Genomic DNA, 22,322 nt, shown 5'->3' with positions numbered 1-22,322 from the left:
GCAAAGCTTATGACTTTTTTTTTTTCGCAAGTTCTTCTTCTTTTTTCCCCTCAGAGTTCCACATACCAGCTGCTGCGGAGGCGGCAGGGATGAGTGCGGTAAGAGTGGATTGCACAATCTTGAGCCTCTCTCCCCCAGTAAACCATCAGCAGACACGACATGAGTCAAATTTGTTGAAACTGTTTGGTAGGGACTAGACCAAGACTCATTTGCTGGTGGATTTCCACTGGGTATGTTTTACACCTATAGGTTAACTGTATGATGAGCAGCTTCTTCTGTGTAATCTGCTCTGATGTCATTCGGACTGCTGTGCGTGAGACTGTAGACGTACCACCTGCTTCCTGGTTGTCTGAGCTGTGGTCACTTTAAGAGGAGAAATGCCTCTGAATCATCATTGGAGTTTTGTTTCAACCAAAGTGTTTCGTTTTTCATTTCCATCTGACTCTTTTCTCTCAAGCGGTACATGTCAGTTTCCGAGAAACTTTAATGGCACAGGTGGCACCAAAGTATGGTTTTGCGAGCTACAAATAAACCTTAAATCTCTACATTTAACAGTCAAGTCCCAAGTCAGACAAGTCAAGTCCCAGGTCAAGTGGCAAGTCCTAAACTCTGGGTTTCAAGTCCTAAACAAGTCATAATGCGCTCTTCACTTAATGTAATGCCATTTTAACAACAGAGTAATGATATACTTAATGTACAAAAATCATGACTGCTTTAAAATTTGTTCAAACAAGCTTTTTGGAAGCTGCTGTCTAGGGTTGGGTACCGAAACTCGGTACTTTTTGTACTTGGTACCGATTCACGTCGGTACTACCGAGTACCAATTCACTTAAAATGAAACGGTGCCAAATTTCGGTACCTGAGGTGGAGGCGGAGCGAGAGCGCATGACTCACACCTCAGACTCAGCAACAATGGCGACAAAAACAATGTGCAGACAAAAGTTAACGTGCAGCACTGTTCCTAAATGTTCTCAATAAAATGTTGAAACTGAGAAGTTTAGACTATGGGCTCGAACGACACATAGTGCGTCCAAATTCACACCCGTTCTTCTCTGTGGATTTTCTCCACGACTGTGTGTCATAGCGAGAAGCCACGCAGCGGAAACAGCAGAATTGTAGCTTTCCGACAAGGCCAAGCACTTGTCGGTAATCCAATGTTTTCACTGCGAAAAATTACAATAAAATGATGTATAACAGACCTTTCATACAGCTTTGCACACACATTACTCTTGGATGGATTACTCGGGAACGCAGGCTCGCACAAAAATGCCATGCATATCACATGAAAGCGCAGGACCACACACATCATTGTGCTGTCATCCCATCATGCTATAAATACAGATCAATTGTCTACAAAATAAAAACCTGACGAATTTCTTTACAGTCCATTATACAGATCTTGTTATCAGTCACTTCATATAGTGAGGAATATCGTATCTTACCACGTCTTAGGCTTGCGTGTGTTTCTCCCTGTCTGTCCACATTTGTAGTCCGGCTTTCAAGATGCAAATATCTCCATATTGTCCAGTTGACACTCCATCAAACTTTGTATGACAAGACCAGCCACTTCACCTTTGTGCACCCAGACAACTGCAGCCTAATGCATGCTGACAGGGCCGTAGTCACCATATACATTGAGGGGGACACGTGCCCCCCCACCAATGCCCAAAATGTCTCCCCAATATATAACTGAAACTGAGAAACAAATATTATCTTGGAGGACATCATTGCACTTGGTTGACTATTTTTCTATGATCTTAGATGTAAATATTGCATGTTTCTTTCAGATAAAACACATTTTTGACTTGTGAATGAGTCAATGGAATTTCTTGCAATAATGAAAAAATACTGGCAAACATGTCCGCCTGGCACAAACCACATGTTTTGGACAACTGTGAAGTGACAGAATGTCCCACCATCATGGTTCTTATATTGCCAGATTCCAGAAAGTCTCCCCTCTTCATATATGGCAGAATATGTCATTTTCCAACTTGCTATGGTGCGATACATGTAAAAATGTAAGAATTTAGGCACACAGATTTGTTTTTTTCATTGATATAAAAATTAATATAAAATACAGGCACATAGAAGAACATGAAATGATGGCAAATCTGGTTAGCCCTGATTGACCTGGAAAAAAACAAAACAAAATATAGCATGTGTATGTAGCCTTTATAATGACTGTGATATGAGCTTAAAAGTAAAGGCAATAAAAATACCCCAAAAAGGCCTAGGGCCCATACGGTTAAAAAGTACCGAAATAAGGTACTGTTTGGTACCGGTACCGAATTCCAGATACCGGTACTGGTACGGTTCAATTATGAACAGTACCCAACCCTACTGCTGTCTTCATGGTTCTCTCTTGCAACTTGAGCGGATGCTGTCAGATTGGTTCAAGGTGGATTTGGTGGAAATGAAAAGCTTTAACGTTAGTCAATTCAGAAAATGAAGCAAAATGAATTGACTTGTGGCTTGGGAAAAGGTGTCAAGCATTTTCAGGTCAAAATGCTCAAGTCAAGATGAAGTCATGACTCATTGGGGTTAAGGCCCAGATACACATAACCTACATCAAAGACCTACTGGCAATTAAGACCTACTGTTGCATACATGTTGCCTGTGTCTTGCAAAAATAAAAAAAAGTTGCACTGAACACACCGCAAAGACCACAGCCAACAGCTAACTAGCATGTACATTCTGCGTCTGTGTGAAAAGAAAATAATTCTCCATACCAGCAGGAAGCGGTTGTATATATTCTGCATACAAAAAGGAAAACCAGAAGACCAACATGACAAATCAAGATGCTAGTTAGCCAGTTAGCACATTAACAACACAACTCATTGCTGAAAAAGCATACACTGGCAAACAATAACACAAAAAATATGAATAATTTCTGCTAAAAAGCTCAATGGATTTAAAAAAAAAGTAATCTTACCTAACATAACAAATCTGTTTTAATCTTATACTGTCTTGACCTTAGCCATTTGTTTACTTTCCTCACCTCCGTTTCTCTTCTCATGCACTGAGTTGAGCTGCCAGTCAGAGAGAATACATTTACCAACGGACTCCACTGTCTTAAACACCAATTCAACATGTTAAATCTGCCGGAAAAAAAGCTGACAAGGGATAACTCCAGTCAAAATCTAGGGTGCGGGATGCTCTTCGACAACCTGACTTTGACCAACTGCCAACTGTGTGCTTGGTGCACCATGGCTGTATAAGTCTTAGTTGAGTTGCAAGTCTTTTTTTCATTTTAACCCGTGAAGTTTAAAATGATCAAATTTGTGCCTCAAGTCTGACTTGAGTCCAAGTCACGTCACTCTAGTCCACACCTTTGCTTAATGGTGCACCCACAGTTCTTGAAGCGAATCCAAATTTCTTCAGCACAGGAGCCAGGGAGCTCCTACTTTTGTAAGACAACTAATAAATCTTTTAACAACATTACGCAGCTCCCTCTTCTTATCACAGACACATGACATCATAGCCACTTGGGATGACTTTGGCTTTCAGTGTAGTGACTGTGAAGACATTAGTACCTCCTCTGGGGCTGGATAGAGGCTCTGTTACTGGAGCCAGCACCTGCCCTGCTGTATGTCTAGGCGCAGCCCTGATGACTAACAAGCCCTGACTTACCCTCACCTCACCCTCCTTATTACACCTATACTCAGACCTGTGATGTTAAAATCACAGCACTGACTCATCAGAAACAACAAATAAAACAGTGGAGGAGAAGCAGAAGGAGGTGAAATGCCTATTTATTGAATACGCCCCTTTAACATTGGAGACTGTTTTAATTTAATAACAATACCACAGAGCTATATATATATGCCTTTACAGATGGTCAGTGCTCTTCTCAGAGGAAACTGAGCCAGGATGAGTTGTGGGACTCTGGCTCACGCTGGGATCTGCTAGTAGAGAGGAAGTGAAGAGGTTGAACATCTGGAATTCATTTGTGTGCTCCAGAGTGGAGGAAAGGTCCAGAAATAGGCTTAAAAAAGTATTTTCCATATTAATTGCTGTCCACAAACCAGCTACATCGTTATATTTCGACACTGGGGCTCGCGACTCTTTATGGGCATATGACGTTTCCATACAGTCTGTCTCTCGCGTGTGTGTGGGTGTGTGTTTGTGTGTGTGTGTGTGTGAGCGCGTATTGTGCGCGCGCGCCTCCCTGACGCTCCACAGCCCCGTGGAGCTGTTGTTTCCACAGAGCAGGAGGACAATCAGACGGACTGCTGGATTACAGCGACCGAAGAGAAAGTGCTGTTAAAAGAAGTCCCTTTTTTGGCTTCAGTCGCTCCTAATATTTTTTTGGAATCGTCGCACTTTGGGGAGATAATTGTACGGTTTCAGCGGCGGCGCACAGACCGGTATGGATTTACCAAAGACTAGACGAGACACGCCGTCTAGTCCTCCACCAAAGTTTTGATTGTCATCGCTGCCTCTCGACCCCGGAGCGCAGGAAAGCACTGAACTTTGACGCAGCGTTTGTTGAAAGTGGTGACCACATGTGAGGACATTTGGAGACAAATAATTTGTCGGAGCGTCTTTTCGCTGCTCTCTACCACATCTCTCATGGGGTAAGTAAAATACAGTGTCAGTGACAGTCTGCATGTGCTGCAGCAGCCTAACAAAAGGATCTGATGTGTCTCTCCTGCTTTGCAGTTGTACATGAAATGAGTTTATTTCAGTCCCTCGCGTGTAAACTCACCCAGGCTTGTTAATAATGAACTGAAAGTCTACACTGACGCTCAAAAGTCTCGTTGACTCACATACACTTATGACAGCAGAATGGCTCACATGAAGCAACACCTCTGTACGGTTACAGCTCACCAGCAGAAACCAGCCTGCAGCCACAGTGAATATTTGGATTTGTTCGTTAAACACAGTTTGTGTTTTAATGAATAACATAGTGTGGTGTTAAATATTAACGCGCAGGGTTACAGCTGTCGATCATACAGGGGGGTGGAGGTAGAGGTGGAGGGGGCAGTGTATTTTGCTGCATCATATGTTGTCTGCATAACTGTTGTTGTTTGAGATGAGCTGCGTGCACCCCGGGTGCTTCCACGCAGGGGCCTCCCCACACACACATACATTAACACACGCATATCCTTGGAGCCGTTGCGCAGCCTGCTGTGTCTCTCCCCCCCGCCTCCCGCCCTGACCCCTCCGATGTTGTTGAGGCTTGTTCATCCGTCACACTAAGGAAGGCATTGTATTGAAAGGATGTATTAATAAGACAAAAGCCCCCATTATCCCCATGTACCGAAGTTAATCTCATAGGGCCGGAGATGTGCTCCCCAGAGGAAGGCAGCACAGTTTTAACAAGCAGGGTCTTAACAGGCTGCAGCACATTGTTGTCAGAGATTTAAAATGAGCAAAATATAAGATTATCACTAACATGCATTTGCATTGTAAACCAGTGAATATTAGATCATTTGCAACACTTGTTTGTGCCATCCTTCATGTGGTCACTTTCCTTATCACCACTAAACTGACCAGCTTCTTGTTTCCTTGTGTCCGAAAGAATAAACCCTGCAGACAGAGGGATATATAGGTGTCAACAGTCCAGCCATGAGGCATCCTGTTGTAGGAAAATCCTCAAATCACACTGAGATAAGATGATAAGGAGGAGGAACTAATGTTTATTGCCCAGATAAAAGCCCCCATCCATCATCCTCTGTGCTGTGGATGGTCTGGTTCAGTCTGCACAGTGTTGTGCTCATTAGTGGGCTGTCTGAAACTAAAAAAAAAACAGAAGGCTTGTGGCGGCATTAGCTCAAGCCTCAGCCGAGGTTGAGATAACCAAACTTTCAAATGTGCATGGATGCTGCAAAGCCTGTTGAAGTAAGGTTAACAAACATCTTACTGTGATAACATCAGGAGTAGGGGGTGAAGAGGAAGCACGCTCTGCAGTGTTAGGAAGGACTATGAAGCGCTGAAGGCCCTGTCAGCAGGTTCATTGATGCTGGTGTTGTGTGAGAGCAGCTTGGTTTGTTTGGGGGGATGCACAGTCGCTTATGGACTCAGGTGTGTCTCCCAGCATGCCTTGGACCGGCTGAAGACAGGGCAGCCGGCCGGCCGTCTGCATTCGGCCAGTGTGACCACATGACTCACTGCACCAGAACAAAACCAACCACCCCACCAGGCCTGCCCACTGCCAGGCTTCTTCACACACTTCACCATCCTTGGCCTGGGCAAGAGTAACCCCAGGGTGCTGTGAACGGCGTCAACTTATTGGCCAGACACTTGGCAGCTCCAGGCACACACAGCCCTTTACAGACACAGAGCACACATGGTATTGGTCTTACCAGTCTATATAGAGAAAATCTTTTATGTTACAGTGCAGGCAGACTGGCTCAGTCCAGCAGCCCATGACATCATGAGTTGAGGATCTGTGTGTTGCCGACCCGGCTCACTGTGTTCAGTGACCCTGTTTTCCTCTACAAGATGACTGCTGTAATCGGACCTTACTCAATGGGGACTGCCGGGGATAGCATGAGAAATGAAGACAAATAGATGAGCTGAGTAAATAAACAGATGTTTAAGTGCATGGACGAATAAATAAATTGATGGTAATCCAGTGGTGGGAACTGGATTTGCGGGACTTTTTTTTAAAATGGAACAGGTCACTAGGGGGTTGAAGGCGGGAATGGGTGGCGGATGGGTGGTGTCGATCCTTGAAGGATGCTCGGGTTTCAGCTCAGGCCTGAGAGCAGTCTGCTAATAGGAAGCAGCGAGAAGGCTTTTCCTCAGGGAGACTGACTTCTCTTTTGTTGTCTGTACTCACCACTTTATTCAGCCCGATCGGAGGGTTGACAACACTGTAAGATCAGAGGAGCGACCTGCCAGAGGCGCCCTGCCTTTTACCTGGTTAAATGAAACCAGTCAGAGGTCAACACATGACTCTCCAATAAGAATAGGAACTGTGGCAGGCTACAGGACAATGCATGTGTTTACACATTGCTTTGTGGCTTGTCTCTGTGATGGTAATAGTGTTCTGCAGAGAGCCATCTGGGTTCAGAGTTCTAACTACTACTCCCCCTTTAGCTGAAAAACACTTTCCTTGGGTGTGGCAGCTGGAGCAAAATAAACGCCTTCTGTTCGCAAGCTGCCGAATCGCAAGTCACAACACACAGCTGACAGCATGTAGCTTTCACACTCACGGCCAAGAGCTGGGAGTGTCTCAGATCAGAGAAATAAGTATGGCGTCCTCTGCTTTTTTACCCATTTTGTAAACACAATTGCAAATAGGATGTCACTAAAGACTGTGTTTGCTCTCTGCTGGCAGGCAGAGAGACACACATGCACACTTAACTTCCACTATCAGTCTCTCCTTTTCAAAACAACCTTTCTTAGTTGCTGTCAGTGCTGTTCTGATTCTCATATAAACATTTACATAAGCTGATATTTGGCGGAGACTATTTTAAGAAGGTGTTTTACCCAATGAAAGAATCCATTAGCTTTAAAGTCTCCTGTTACATTCCTTTTCCACTTGAAGGACTTGGACAAACTATGAGACCCCCCATGACCAGGCGCTGATGCTTGTAGCAGCATGCAAGGATTTCCTGACACTTTCTGTGGTGGGGATAAGGCTGTTCTTCTTCTGTCACATTTCAAGCTCAGACCAGCCCCTTGTTCCCAACTGCTGCCAGTTGGAAATAATGCTGCAAATGGCTTTTTTTAGAGCTCTGACTGGCATTTTTCATTGTGCAACGTCGCTGCACAGACAGGAGCATTGCACATCTTTCGGAGACAATGACAAGTAGATTGAAGACAAGGTTTCTGGTTACTGCTGCGGCTTTGGATGGGGTCGGCAGCACTTTGCAACCTCTCTTTAGGTTATGCAGTGTGATTTATGAACTGAGCGGGAACAGCCTCATACTGTCTGTTCCAGCAGCAGGCTTAATCAGTGTGGTCATGTTGTGGTTTCCTGATTTCTGGTCATTTTCAGCGCAAGCTCTGGAGCGATCTTTGGAGCAGGTACACATGAAGATGCTGTGGTTTTTCGAGACCTCCTCCTCCTCTTTCTTCTTCCCTCTTGGAAGCCTTTGTTATCCAGTCAGCTTTGTTTGTGCAGCTGGAAAACTCTGCGGGATTACTTCAACACCCCGCCTCCCCAGATCCAAAAGTGAGCTGGAGACAGTTTTCTTGGATTTTGAATTGCCCCCATGCAGCCAGTGAAAGCCTGCTGAAGCAATTTCATTTTGTTTGGAACTGAAAGTTAACTTGATCGCCTCCCAGTGTGCTCTTTCAGACTTTAAAAAAATAAGGCAAAATAGCCAATTGCGATGGCTGTTTTGTTAGAAAGAGCTATTAAGATTGTTTATCCTGTAAAGGCCTCAGATTCAGTCTTTCCAGGCTTAAAGACATGATGGAATTAACCTCCAGCCAAGCACAAGCCGGTTCATGACAAAGGCCAGACTGCTCCATCGCAATAGACAGATTAAGTGGAAGTTGGATCTGTTTACTTAAAACTAAAGTGACAACTGCTCAAACATGTCCATTTCAGATGAGTGTTGTCTCGGTCAAAGTCAAGTAGCTGTTGTCCCATGCCCTCTCAAAAGCTCCACCACAGCAGTACTCGCTTTCTGACCTGTTTGTTATTTTTACAAAATATCCCTTGGCACACCGCTCGACCAAAACCTTGCATAAGGCTTGTAAAGCTGCACAAAAAGCCAAGTTATTTACGGTGGGGCCTTTTCTTTTTAGAAATGTTTTACCTCTGTGCCAGGAAGTAAAGCAGACAGAGTATCCTTCCAAAACTCAGCAAGGTTAATACCTTTTTCCATGCACACATTCACTGGTCTTTAAATGCAGGTTGCATTGGCTCTGCACATATTTTTTTTCTTTTACAGTCTAAGTGTCCTCATGCCAGAGAGGCTGATTCATGTCGAGTTTTTCAAGAAATAAATTTGCTCTTCGAAGCAAGAAATTCTTAAATTGTATAAAATGTCGAGGAACAACTGTAGACTGTGTGGACACAACAATGTTCCCTCACCAGGCAACCGTGTTTTTCTCTAACAACAGAGCTGTGTTTAATGGATGTGTGTTTGCCAGAGGAGTCTGGAGTTGTTTTCCAATGCTGGACCATAAGGAGAGATGGAGGGCCTCCATCAATTCATCATGTTATCAGCGGGCACTAGGCAGAAGCAATCAGGGCAGCTTTGTGCCCTCATGTGTCAGCCTGTGTAGATGGTATCATTTTCCATTGTGCAGCGCTTCGCTCAGAAGCTGTCGCCTTCCCTCCTCTCCTCCGCCGTGCCTTTGATTTTGGCATGCTGTCTCATGACTGTCTGTGGTGATGCTCAATGCAACATCAGTGGAACAAACATGGATGTCACAGTCACAGAGAACCCTCCACGCTACCAAAATACAGGATCGTGTGAATATAAGTTATCATGACTTGTGTTCGCTGGCACGCCATGCAGCAAATAACCACAGTCTCTCTCACGGCAACCTCGCAGTTTCCCAATGAGGCAACAGAACATGAGAAGGGGTGGAGTTCAAGGTCTAGCAACAGAGTAGAATAGGAGCAGGGAGCCAGGACAAAAGAGACCTAAAGAGAGGGTTCAAAGCCATTCATTAGGGGAAAGCTTATTGTAAAGAAAAGGACATAGGAAGGTGTGAGAGGGGTAGAGTGGCTGAAACTTGAATCAAGCACACCTATGCATTCAGACCTGAGGTTTCTGATGCAGGACAGTGAACCCTTATGTAGGTGGTGACTGCATCACGTCAGCCAGGGTACATCAGTATTAAGGATGCCATGTGGTTAACACTATACCTATGCACACACAAGCATGACAGATTCACAGCTGAGCATTTTCATCTGTGGTTTACCGCTGTTCCATGTAAAGCATCATATTCTGAGAAAAGCTTATTACTTTTTCATGCAGAGCAAATCTCACATGCACGCTGCAGAAATACATCCATATCCAAGTTAGATAATGCTGCTATTTCTTGAAGTTGTTATCAGTAAGGTTACATGAAACAAGAGGGTTTAGTTTAGGACGCAGTCACTGTTCTGAAAAAGTAGTTTCTGGGTGCAGTCGAGCTCCAGAGTTTCATGATTCGAGGGCTGATTGTGCAGTCTGTGCTGTAATGAAGTCTTTAATAGGGGACTATAAGAACATGTCTGCCCCAGATGTGCGCTAAATAAATCCTGCTTGATGTGCATTTAATCACCTCTTTGTGGCCTTGTCTTTTGATCTCTGTGGTGAAGTTTAAAATATACGAGAGGAGAAGGGGGCGTCGGAGTGAGGACGACGTGGCCCTGCAAATCAGAGAGCAGCATGAAAGGGAAATATGCAAAATAGAGCGATATAAAAACATGAATAATTTGGAAGATGGTGACTTAAGTTGACAGCAATGGTCCGAGGGTGAAGGTATTACAGTAATTGCCTCTCAGGCGCCACCCTTGGAGATCCCCCACCCCCCAGTGAAGTAGACTGGAGAGGGAGGGGGTGTCTGCCGGTCATGCGGGTTATGGCTCCTAAGGCTGTATGATGCCCCCTTTTTTTTTTTTTTTTTTTACGCAGTTCTTTGTCTCCTACTCCTCTCACTGCTGCTCTAAGAGCCGCATCACATGAACAGCTGCCGTGAATAAAGTACTGCAAAGTTTGTAGAGATGAACTAATTGAGGAACAAGACAAGACTTTTTGTTCCTCACTGAAGTGTGTCGACAGTCTGGACCCCTCAGAAGAGGCTGTACCCAAACTGTCAATCTGCTTGACGAGCGAAAGGGTAATCCCTAATTAAACGATGAAGCCCCATGTATTGGGGACACCCACTCCCCTAATATCTAGCAGCTTATACGAGGCCTTAATGAATTGTGTTAGCATAATAACGGACAAAGAGAGAGGAAGGTTTACTCACACCTCATACAGAGAGTGAAAAAACACGAGGGAACCGTTTAGTTTGTCATTAAAAAGGAACTGTTTTTGATATCTAATGCCATGATGCAGGTACCGTGACTCTGATGCAAACTTGTGGTACTTCTCCATTTTTTTTTGTCCAAAAAAAAGGATGTGATTTATCTATGTCTGTGATATGATTTGGCAAGTCACAGACATTTCTTTGCCAAGTTTTTTTTGTCCGCCTGTTAAATTTGTTGTTCCCTCAGTTGAGTTCCTCTCCAAGCTGCAAACTGTGACATATTGCAGGCCCCCGTCTCATATCTCTCGGTCTGTTCTTCCTCCAGACCGTGCAAGTTACAGCACGACGCTGAAACAGGCTCTCTCGTCTTTCTTGTTTGTACTTCCCCTTAAAACCCCTTGTTTTCATTTGCGTGGTGATTTCGTGAGCCTCTGGTGTTTCAAAACAACAGAGCCTGATGACTTATTTGCCCGTAATTCCCTCCTCCATCCTCGGCCCACACTTTTGCCCCTTGAGTACAAGGCTACAGTGTGTGAAATCACTGCCAGAATGTGTCAGACTCTCTGTCTCTGTGGATTTTTACTACCTTGATTTCCGGTGTTTAGGAAAATAAGTAAACATCTGAAAATATCTAGATGAGAAAGAACAAAAGTGAGTGTGAGCGTAGCACTCTTAGCTTCAGTGCTGACTGTCGATTAGTAAACTGTTTGTCATGGCATTGAGTTGCTGAAGTGAATGCATTTCTACTTAACTGTTACTTTGTTCCACAGTAGGAAGTTGAGGTTGCTGATGCTTTGGTGCCTAGTTTGACCTCAAACGTATATGTTTATGAATATTCTTGTCATGCAGCTTCATTGTACTTCCCAGTTTTAAGAGTCTTATCAGTGAGTTCATTGACAGTGTGGCATGTAGCAGAGATAACAGCGACGGCCTAAGCTCAGGCGCTCATGACTTAACGTGTAAGAACCGTTCTGGGTTTATTCTGCAGAAGAGACGCTGCTTAGCACTTTACAAAGTCACCGTGTGTGACTATGCAGTCTGTGCTGTGCCCAGTGTCGTTTAAAGGACCAATCGTGTCACAGCAGCAACATGAATCCTCATCATCCCAGTTCCAGGGATACTGGAAACATTAATGCTTTTTTTTGCTTGGAAATTGACTGCGGACAGTCAATAGTGTTGCTGTGTTGCTGTGAAAAGATTTCACACACACACAGCCGCGGGGCTGAGGGATGGATAGAGCGGCAAAGATGCTGCAGCCACCTGCCAGCAGACACAGTCCATCCCTGTGTTTCCTGTGGTTGCAAAAAGCGTGACTGCGTGAGCTGCTACAAAAAAAGGCCTGCCCTAACGGGCCCATGTGTGCAGTTGGCAGTGTAGACATCATTGCTGATAAAGTTTAAGAAACGGAAAAGTGTAGAGAAGATGTGGGTGTGCATCTTTCAGTTTAGTCATTTCCTCAGCAGCTTCTGTGGTAGTGGTGGTAAAACTTTGTGGTGGTAGTTAGTTGTGTTTTCTCCCGTGTGTCTGGCATGTCAACACTTGACTTAGGGAAAACGCTCTGACTACATTGCTGTGCTTTGCATATGGAATTTTCCTCCTAGACACCACAGCTCTTGTGCTGTGTCTTGGCTGTATGTAGTCATTTTCACACCTTTTGTTTTACTTTGACTGTAATATTCAAAAAGACACCTTCACATTATTAACAGTTTTAACCTGTTTGAGTCAGGTTTTCCATTGAAACATGATTTGTTTGCCGCTCAGCTCACAATCGCTATCACTCCTGTACCTCATGCACAGCTACTATCACCTTCAAATACTTAAATCCTCCTTATCTGAGTGCTGGTTGTTATGGTGGCAGCACCCACAGACTGTCCTGAAGATGCAGGACACAAGGAGCAGAGAGGAAAAGAAAGGTGGACAGATTCAGTTTACAGTTACAGCAAAGCACTCTCAGACACTGATACCACCATTATCGGCTGTGAAGCTGAGCAGGAAAGAACAAATCACAGCTGCAGATGCTTTCTGTGTATCCATGATAGATTACTTTGTGGCTGAGATAAAGTCTATTCCCAAAGAAAAGCCTGGTGTCTCGAAGAGGGCGCAGGAAGTCATTAAATCTCCTTAAAATGGAAAATGTGCATGATCAACTTTTTCACTTTATAGTCCAAACAAAGACGATCTCTGTGATATAGTCTCATGCCGCCAGCTTTTTAGAGGACACTCTGTGCCGCGAAAGAAAACAGGCCGGATTGGTGCTTTGTTGCCATCACAGCAGCTTGTGAGCAGGAGGTGTGAAGGGCAGATGCAGAAAGATGTGTTACAGGATGTTTCAGACCACAAACTGTTCAACAGGGAAACTCGCTGAGGGATTTTTCTTTTAGGTAAACACAACAGTAAACACATGTACATGCAAACAAGATAAGCTGTAAATGTAAACTGTCTACACACAAGGTTAGTCATCGCTCTTATCTGGACCAAAATGTTTGTAGGAGATTGTACATGTGAGTGAAATTGTGTGTGTGAGTGTATGCGTGAGTGTATGAAACGTGGACGTATAATCTGGGTGAAGGTTTAGAAGCAGGGCTGAACAGTTAATCAAAATTTTATTGAAATTGCAATATGGCCTCCTGCAATTTTAAAACCGCAGTATTTGTTAATGGCGAAATGTGTGTCCGAATATTATTTTGAATTAAATTTCCATTCATTCATTTTGATTTTAGTGTCATGCCTTTTCAGGCCCATGCCACGTGGGTTTACAAGACACTGTTATTTCACAACCGTCTTCCGGTGATGCATGAACAAACAAAGCAAATCACGCGGAAAAGGAAAATAAACAAAACAAATATGAAAGCTTGTGTCGTGCTGCAGAGATGTCCCGGCCTACACATCATATCTAACTCAAGAAAACATTTTTGTTTGGTACAGATCCCTGCAAAAATCATACCATAATCATTAATGGTTTTCTATGAATCATCCATCATTACCTCAAATAGCCTATTGCAGATTGTATCACAGTTGCAATATCAGCCCTTGTTAAAAGCCCTGTTTTTGTTTTGCTCTCCCCAGAGAAAGTACAGCCTGGTTTAAGTAGAGAGTAACAGGTAGCAGGTGGTGTGATGGGGCGCCGTTGCCTTGGTTTGTGGTGAGCAGTAGCTCTGCTAATTGGGGCTTATCAGGTGTTTCTGGGAAAAACACCTGAGGCTTTTGTGTAGCCGTCAGTCCCATGATAGAGAGGGGACCTCTTGTCTGTTGTTGAGATTAGGAGAAAACAAGAATCAGCTTTCGGCAGCTTCCCTGTGAATTATCTTTTTGGAAGCCAGAGAATCGATGCAGCTGTTTGCAACTGTGGTTCCATGGTCGATTAAGCATGTTTTTATCTGTATGTGCGGTTGCGAAAAGCAAGCATAGCTGTGAAAACCCTAGTGATATGTGTCAATGTGAACGTGCATCACAAGAGCATCTCTACGGATGAGAGGATGAGAAATATTTGGTGATAACAACGTTCACATGAGCGATCTGATAGGACATCCTGTCTCAGGTGTCTGTCACTTGTTTGACTTCCTTTGTCTCTTTGGTGCTTGTTTTTTACCCTTCAGTCCACAGTTGTTTCTTTCAACACCTTTTTTTTTTAACCGTTTCTGAGCTTCACTGTGAAATCCAGACAGGATATTGTGTTATTTGTCTCTCTGTAGCCTCTATAAACCTTCACTTACATCACAGTACTTTGACAGTTGTTAGCGATACCAAAGAAAATCAAACTCTTACATCATGTTCTTACGAGAGGAGTCTACAATTAAAAAGTATTTTGAATACATGTATTTTTTTGGAGCAGCTGACTACAACTTCAGTGTATTTATGTTCAAGTCATAATGGAAGAACTTGAGACCATTTTCCAAGTTATTTCAACGTGGAGCTGCAGGTTAAGTTGCATTTCAGTGCTTGAAAATGCTGTCCCAATGTAACCCTTTTAAAAAGTATGGTAATAGTAGTAGTGAAAGTAGACTTAGCTCTACTTTTAAAAACGCTGAATGTAACCTAAATGCAAAAAAATTATATTTAAGTTACACTGAAATATATCTTTAATGCATAAGTGCATTATTTCAGTGTACCTTTCTATGAATTAGTGCACCACAAATGTCATTAGTTACTTCACATAAAGTTACATGGGTTAAGTTAGGAAAAAAATGTGGTGAGAACATACCCTGAAAGAATTCATTTGGTTTCACAGGGGTGCCCAAACACTGGTCGCTGACGGAAAGTCCTGTGTTTAAAACCATTAACCACCCAGACCAAAAGTGGTTTAAAAAGGATAATATTTATAAAATTCTAATATTTTTATATACTTTTAAAACTGTATTAAAATAATAAATCAGCCTCTACTAGTACTTTTTTTTTTTTAAATAAAATACTTAAACTATTCTGTTCATGTACTGAAGTTTTGGGGTTTGTGCTGCTGTTGCTATCCCATTGTGTTTGTTAGGAAATGGCGTGACAACATTTTTGACACTCTGTTTTGTCTGCTGTGGAAGTGTGACAGTGACGTGTGGGTCGAACACAGGGCACAACTTTGAACAACGGGTCGGTCGGGAAGGAGGGGCTCCACAGCAGGAAGTCTGAGCTCCTGTCGACCAGTCGCTGTGGAAACATCTGAATGGCACACGGCAGGTAGAGGCGCAGGGCAGGGCTGCGATGAGACGGGGCTGTAGGCAAACCAGCCCGTCAGGTTTTCACACACAAAGTGAAATCCCTGTGATGACAGAAGCCGAGGACAGCAGGTGACGGGGCGACCTCGTGCTGTCTGCACAACACATAATGAGACCTGTCCAGAGCAAAGCGGGCAGCGCTGAGAGAAAAGATCAAGCTAAAAAACAGTGTCTTTTTTTCATAGCACAGACAGGAGACAGACAGAGCTGGTCTGGTTTGACTGAGTTTTCCATTAATAAAATCATTATATGCTGCAATAATGCAACCTAATATAATTACACTGGTGCAGCTGGAACATGTGCTCAGCCTCAAGCCTCCTATTTGTGTCTATTAGTGGAGCTGGAAAGGATGGGGAGGGGGAGACAAGCTGTCCTGATACAGCAGTTGTGATAAGGGAGTGCTCGACTGTAAATAAATTTCTGCTATGATACAGTTGCATCAGCCAAATGGAAGTGTGCTGTCCCATTATGAAGGCTGAAGGGCAGTGCTATCCACACTGAAGGAGCCTATTGTTCTTTGTTCCTGCTTGAGGAAACAGGGTGCTGCCAACCAATAGCAGCTCCGTGTCGAACCTGCTTGTGTGCAGGGAAATGCTTTGTGTCTGTCACAATTAGCCGTATGCGTGAAGACAGACTTCTGTGCACATGCAGAATGAGGATCTGCGCGGTGCAATGCGTCACATGGATGAGTTTGTGTGTGCGGACGTCACAGTGATGTCTCAGATTCCAGCCTTTGTGTCCAGATGCCGTTCCACATGCATGCTCTCCGTCTGGCTTTGTCTCGTCCCCTCTCCATCTTTCAGTCTTTTGGGGTTTTGCCCAAGCAGAACAGAGATGAAGTTCAGCCCCAGTTTCCACTGAAGGTTTCCAGTTAGGAGCTATAGCTGCCGAAGATGAGCAATGGAAGCATCGGTGTTGAATTACCTCTGGAGCTGGCCTGCTGAAAGATCTTGTTGTTTCTGACAGGTTTAAGACACCAGCTCCACCTCTAATTAGATTTCCAGAGCCTCCAGCTTTCCTTTGTTTTCAGCCCTGGAGCTGCAGCCTATTTTATTTTGTTTGTTTATTGGTTTCTCCTTAAAAAAACGAGCTCCCTGAGTAATTTGATGCCACACTAACTGTTCACAAGGTTTTTGTCAATTTGCTTGGGTGCATTATTACAAAACTTAACATTTTATTAGGTCAAGCTTATTAGTAAGAAACTAATAAGCAGATGACGCATTGGTTTCTCACTAATAAGCTTGTTAATGTATTCAGAGTATAACAACTTATGCCCACAAACCACCTTAAGACAGAAGGCCTTGACACACCAAACCGACATCAAAAATCGAGTGGCTACAAAGGTTGACTGTTGCATCACCTCCCCTCAACACACCACAAAGACTGCAAAGAGGACTGCAAAGAGGAAATAACTCATACCAGCAGGCGGTGGTAGTCTGTATTCATCATTTAAAAAAGGAAACAGGAAGACAGGCAGGATGGATTCAAGACACTAGTTAGCCAATTAGCACAAACACAAACCAGTGTTGAAAGAACAAAGCGAACAATAACTCAAATAATTATTATTAATTAAGAGTTCAGAGGCTAAAAAATTATCTTACCCGACAACTTTGTTTGGATCTGACGCCCTCTCGACTTTGACTTTTTGTTCCTCTTGTGCACTGAGCTGAACTGCCAATCAGAGTGATTCCATCTCTGACCACCATTCAACATGCTGTATTGGCTGGAAAAAAAGCCCACAAGGGCCGACTGGATCCAAAGGTGCAGGACACACCGCACGAACTAGGGCAGCAGTCACTCACAGACAGCCTGACATTGACCAACAGCCGACTGTAGGCTTGGCGTGTCTGGGCCTGATGTGGAAAATCTTTAGTGTGTAAATACTTAAAGGCCACATAATGTAAAAAGTTAGGTTTCCATTTAGTCATAGGTGCTATATAAATACTGTGAAAGTATCAAAATGTTCAATATACAGAGAAATGCATACAGTCGTATTCATAAACCTTTGTCTTTAAACGAGCCGTCGGGATTTCCGAGAAGTTGTGATGTCACAACTATATTATATAAAGTGCTGCTACGGTGCCATTACAGTCGTTCCTCGAGTGAAATGACAGTGCAGAAGTGCCACAAGCGCACATGAAACAGGAACACTGACCAAACAGAGGAGAGTGGGCTTTTATGGGAGGGGGTTGTAAAGAGACTGGCACTAAAACTGATTTTTAGAATGAGGGTGAATACAGTTGTAATCAGGCAGACATCATGAGACAAATACTGTGTTTTTTTAGTGTGAAAGCATGCAAGCATGTTCCAGTAGAAACCCAACATACAAGTATAAACCTGAAAATGAGCTTAATAAGGGACCTTTAATACTGTAATATGATACATGCAGATGGTTTCTGGTTTTCTTTTGATTTGCCACAATCAAGTCTTGCAAAGCTTTTTCTAATAAAGTCAGGGAAACTCCCACCTTTTCCTCTTGGGCATTTATTTGATTTGCTGTCAGCTTGTGTGAACTGGTTGAAAGGGGCAGGGTGGGATGAGAAGGCCTGGCTGATCCACAAGCTATGCTGGAGTTTCGAGAGGTAGCTCACTGGAGTGGAATGGTTCTCTCCCCACAACAATGCCATGTGTTGACAGCCGAGTGCTCGGACAGGCTTAGAGGAATGTCCCCTTCAGACTGCAAGCGCTAGCCCTTTGTCTCAGCACCAACACTCGCGGGGTATTTACTCCTCTACCTGAAGACGATCCCTGCCTGCACAGGTTCGCCAACCCAAGAAAGGGCAGATCTTTGCACGATAATGTTCCTTGGAGTGAATTTCAGTTTCCCCACAGAGTCATTTTTTATCATAACGCACAACTCCCTAGTGAACCACAGGATTATTACTTTCCATTCCTTCTAAGCCGCAACAAGCTGCAACTGTTGCCTGCGTGGGTGTGCAGTTTGGGCTGGACTCAGCGAGTGCAGTCTGTTCTCTGTGTGGCCATTCAATCATGTCATGTGATTGTTCTCTTTACTTTCAATGTAAATCCCAGCTCTTCTTGAATCTGTTTACCTGTTAGATCACCTCAGGGACATTTTGTAATGAGGGGTGTTCATTTTGAACCTCTGGTCTGTTGCAGTTCCTCCACTCTTTGACTTGAAGTGTTTAGTTTCCACTGCTCAGGCTGAGGAACAGGTTGTTGCCTGGCTACTTTGTTTTGCTGGGAGAGTTTTACTTTGGCAAGTGCATTGCTTTGCTGAAAATGTATGTTTGCTTTGTCACAGTTTATTTCATAAGTGCAACTGAACTTCCCTTGTCAGTAACACGGGCCTTCTCTTCCTTTCTGTGTGTCTGCAGGTGACCCACATAGAGCTCCCTAGACGTGACTGTGGACAGGCAGTCTCCCTCCTAGCCTGGGCCCTCTTCCTGTCCTTTCCATAAAGGCAATGATTAACGGTTTAGACGCTCTGCACAACTCCACTGTGTGAATGAATCTTTGCCGTAAAGCCGCTGTGCTCTGCCACCCTGTCACCATGAAGAGCAAGTATTCCCAGTACTACAATCAGAGCCTGATCCACTCCTACTATGCCTACGCGAAGAATATGACCACCCAGGAGCTTGCTAAACGAATCGAGAACAAAAAGCAGCTCACCACCCTCAACATTGTCATCGTGGTCCTCTGCACCATCATCATCCTGGAGAACCTGCTGGTTCTCATCGCCGTCTGCCGCAACAAGAAGTTCCACTCTGCCATGTTCTTCTTCATCGGCAACCTGGCATTCTCTGACCTGCTGGCGGGCTCGGCCTACATAGCCAACATTTTCCTATCAGGATCAAGGACCTTTGACCTGAAGCCTGTGCAGTGGTTCATCCGGGAGGGTACAGCATTTATCGCTCTGGCAGCTTCAGTCTTCAGCTTGTTGGCGATAGCTATAGAGCGCTACATTGCTATCACCAAGGTCAAGGTGTACGGCTCCACGAAAACGTGCCGCATGTTCCTCCTGATTGGAGCTTGTTGGGTCACCTCTATCCTGCTCGGAGGACTTCCAATCATCGGGTGGAACTGCATCAACGACCTCCCTGAGTGCTCAGCTGTATTGCCGCTCTACTCTAAAAAATACATCCTCTTTGTTGTGACCATTTTCAGCCTCATACTACTCTCTATTGTCATCCTCTACGTGAGGATCTATTTGATTGTACGCTCCAGCCATCAGGAAGCGACCAACTCACCAGCCTATGCCCTTTTGAAAACTGTCACCATAGTGCTGGGTGTCTTCATCATGTGCTGGCTGCCCGCTTTTACCATCCTACTCCTAGATTCATCCTGCAGGATACAATTCTGCCCTATCCTCTCCAAAGCAGACATCTTTTTTGGCTTTGCCACTCTGAACTCAGCACTTAACCCAGTGATCTACACACTGCGCAGCAAGGACATGAGAAAGGAGTTCCTGCGTGTGTTGTGCTGCTGGGGGGTGCTGCAAAGCGGGCGGCCATCTGACCGTTGCCTGGTCCCTCTAAAGAGCTCCAGCTCTCTGGAACACTGCACCCACAAACATGAACACCAGACCACACCAATCATGCAAGATTGTACCACCTGTGTTTGATATGGTGCAAAAACATCAGTGTACTTGATGTGTGTGTGTGCGTGTGTGTGTGTGTGTGTGTGTGTGTGTATGAGTGTGTGTGAGAGTGAGAGAAAGCATGTGTGTGTATATGAGATCAAGAAAAGAGGCTGTGATTTGATGGGGAGATGTCAAAAAAGAAGCGAGCACACCCTGGACTGAGATGCCTGGCAAGGCCACAATGCAGACTTTTTGTTATTACAATCAAAGTTGTGTGAATTCACAATCAGCATTCAATCGATTCACCCACGCAGCAGGTGTGAAGACACAATATTTCAAGAGGGGGACCAGTTTAGAAATGTGAAAATAGCTTTTTCATGGGTACTCTCGTTAATTAATATGGAGTTGCAAACCATTTTCATGTATATGCCTGTCATCTTGTTTTTGTTTTTCTTCCTAAACATGTAAACCCCCTATTAAGAGCCAAAAATAGACACATAACATGCATGGTGTCATAGTTATGGTGAGTTGTTTTGGTCCTGTCGAGAACTGAATCAATGCAAAGCTTGCAAAGTCGCACTTTGTAGATTACTTCAGAGATTGTTGTCCTTCGTAAGGTTTAACCATGTTATTCTATTTTACTGATTTATGTATACATCAGGCCCACAGATCCTTTATTCAGTCTTTACAGGGCTGGAGACAGTGATCACCTTCACTCAGTACTGCACTCCAGAGCAGCCAAAACACCGCGAGTGCTCCCTCAACTAAACCAGGGCTATATATTCCCTATATAACCTTGCTTAAACCATTTGATTAACCACAACAAACTTACATAATCTGCTTACATTTAATGCATGAAATCCTAACTTATTTGTAAGTGTTAATGTATGTATGATATATTCCAGCTCCAGCTTCCATCACTAACATCCCTTCCCTCATTCGTCCTCATAATCTGTCCCTCTTGCTTTTACTGTTGTCTTTTGTATCTTAACAGTTTCCGTCGAGGAAGGCCTAATCAGAACACACATTTCCTGAAGTGAGTTGGCACTGATGAGTTGTGCCCCGTGACAGCTGTCCAGCAGCTTTGACTAATGGGGCCGATGTCCTGACAGTGTTGTAGCAACATAGCAGCAATGTGCTGGCTCTGTTTACGCCTTTCTCTTGGGGAATTAGGCTGAATGTATGTATGAAGTGTTTGGGGCTGGCGCTCCATTGTTGACAGTATTATTGATCATCAATTTGAATTACCAAGTCATTGACGAGCAGAGAGTGGGATGAACAGGGTAAGTCACTCTCACTGTGAAGTCTTAAATAGCAGCGTGAACAAAAAAAGTTGTCGTGAACATCCTGGTTTGATTTGTTAGCCATATGCCTTGTGCAGCTAAAGATGTAAACATGTCTCATCTTTCCAAAGACCCCTCACCTCCCTTACAGAACAGGAGAGGATGCGGTTTTTAAATGCACGGGGGGGGGGGGGGGCCTGGGAGGTCACTTTCATCCTCGTTCTCTGACATCCTACAACATGTAACTTCCTTAAGCAGCAGGAAGTCCTGTTTTTCATTGTCCGGTTCCTGTTGTTCAGGGTTACACTAATCTTCTCCCTGTAGACACACATTCAAAACTCTTCTCTCCCTCAGTGTTTTTTTTTTTATATTGACCTTTACATTTAGATGACCAAGTAGAAATGGTGAAAAGCACTTTGGCAGCTTCAGTGATGTTTGCTTTCCCACAGTTTTGTTTTTTTTTTCAAATAGAGAGGTGTTTAAATCTGTGTACCCATCACTTCATTGTGTTGCTTGACTCTCTGACGTTTTATAATAAATACATTAATGACTATGTATGTTTGTATGTAAGTATGTATGTAATTTTGTACAGTATGTATGACTTGTGTTGTATGAAATGTCTCGTGTGCAATAGCCTTTTGTGTCCAGTAGCACGCTGCCTGTGTTAAATCGGTACAATCTGAAACACTAATGTAGGTACATAAACTTTTTGTTAATTTCATTCCCTTTTTTAAAAAAATAAATGAAATACTGAAAGAATCTGTGTTTGTGTGCCTTGAGTTGATTCTGAGCTGTAAACAATTTGACTGCAGCTGTAGCTTATCTGCAGGTCCTGAGACGCCTCCCTATTGTGCTGAGATCTGAGAAGTATTCAGAATGCAGCATTTAATCCAAACATGCTCTGACAAGGTCAGAAAAACA

The 22,322-nt window shown here is 43.8% G+C and overlaps 1 protein-coding gene across 1 annotated transcript; it reads left to right on the top strand.

The window, feature by feature from the left end:
• Positions 1-4,195: 4,195 nt before the first annotated feature.
• Positions 4,196-22,160, top strand: s1pr2 (sphingosine-1-phosphate receptor 2). Its single transcript, XM_033645919.2, has 2 exons — positions 4,196-4,577; positions 18,914-22,160. The coding sequence occupies exon 2, from the start codon at positions 19,045-19,047 to the stop codon at positions 20,158-20,160; it is 1,116 nt and encodes a 371-aa protein (XP_033501810.1). The 5' UTR covers positions 4,196-4,577; positions 18,914-19,044; the 3' UTR covers positions 20,161-22,160.
• Positions 22,161-22,322: the final 162 nt, after the last annotated feature.

This window comes from Epinephelus lanceolatus, chromosome 18 (genome assembly GCF_041903045.1).
Source record: "Epinephelus lanceolatus isolate andai-2023 chromosome 18, ASM4190304v1, whole genome shotgun sequence".
NCBI lineage: Eukaryota > Metazoa > Chordata > Actinopteri > Perciformes > Serranidae > Epinephelus > Epinephelus lanceolatus.
Note: the sequence above shows the minus strand (reverse complement) of the source record. Positions and strands in the feature narration are given on the sequence as shown.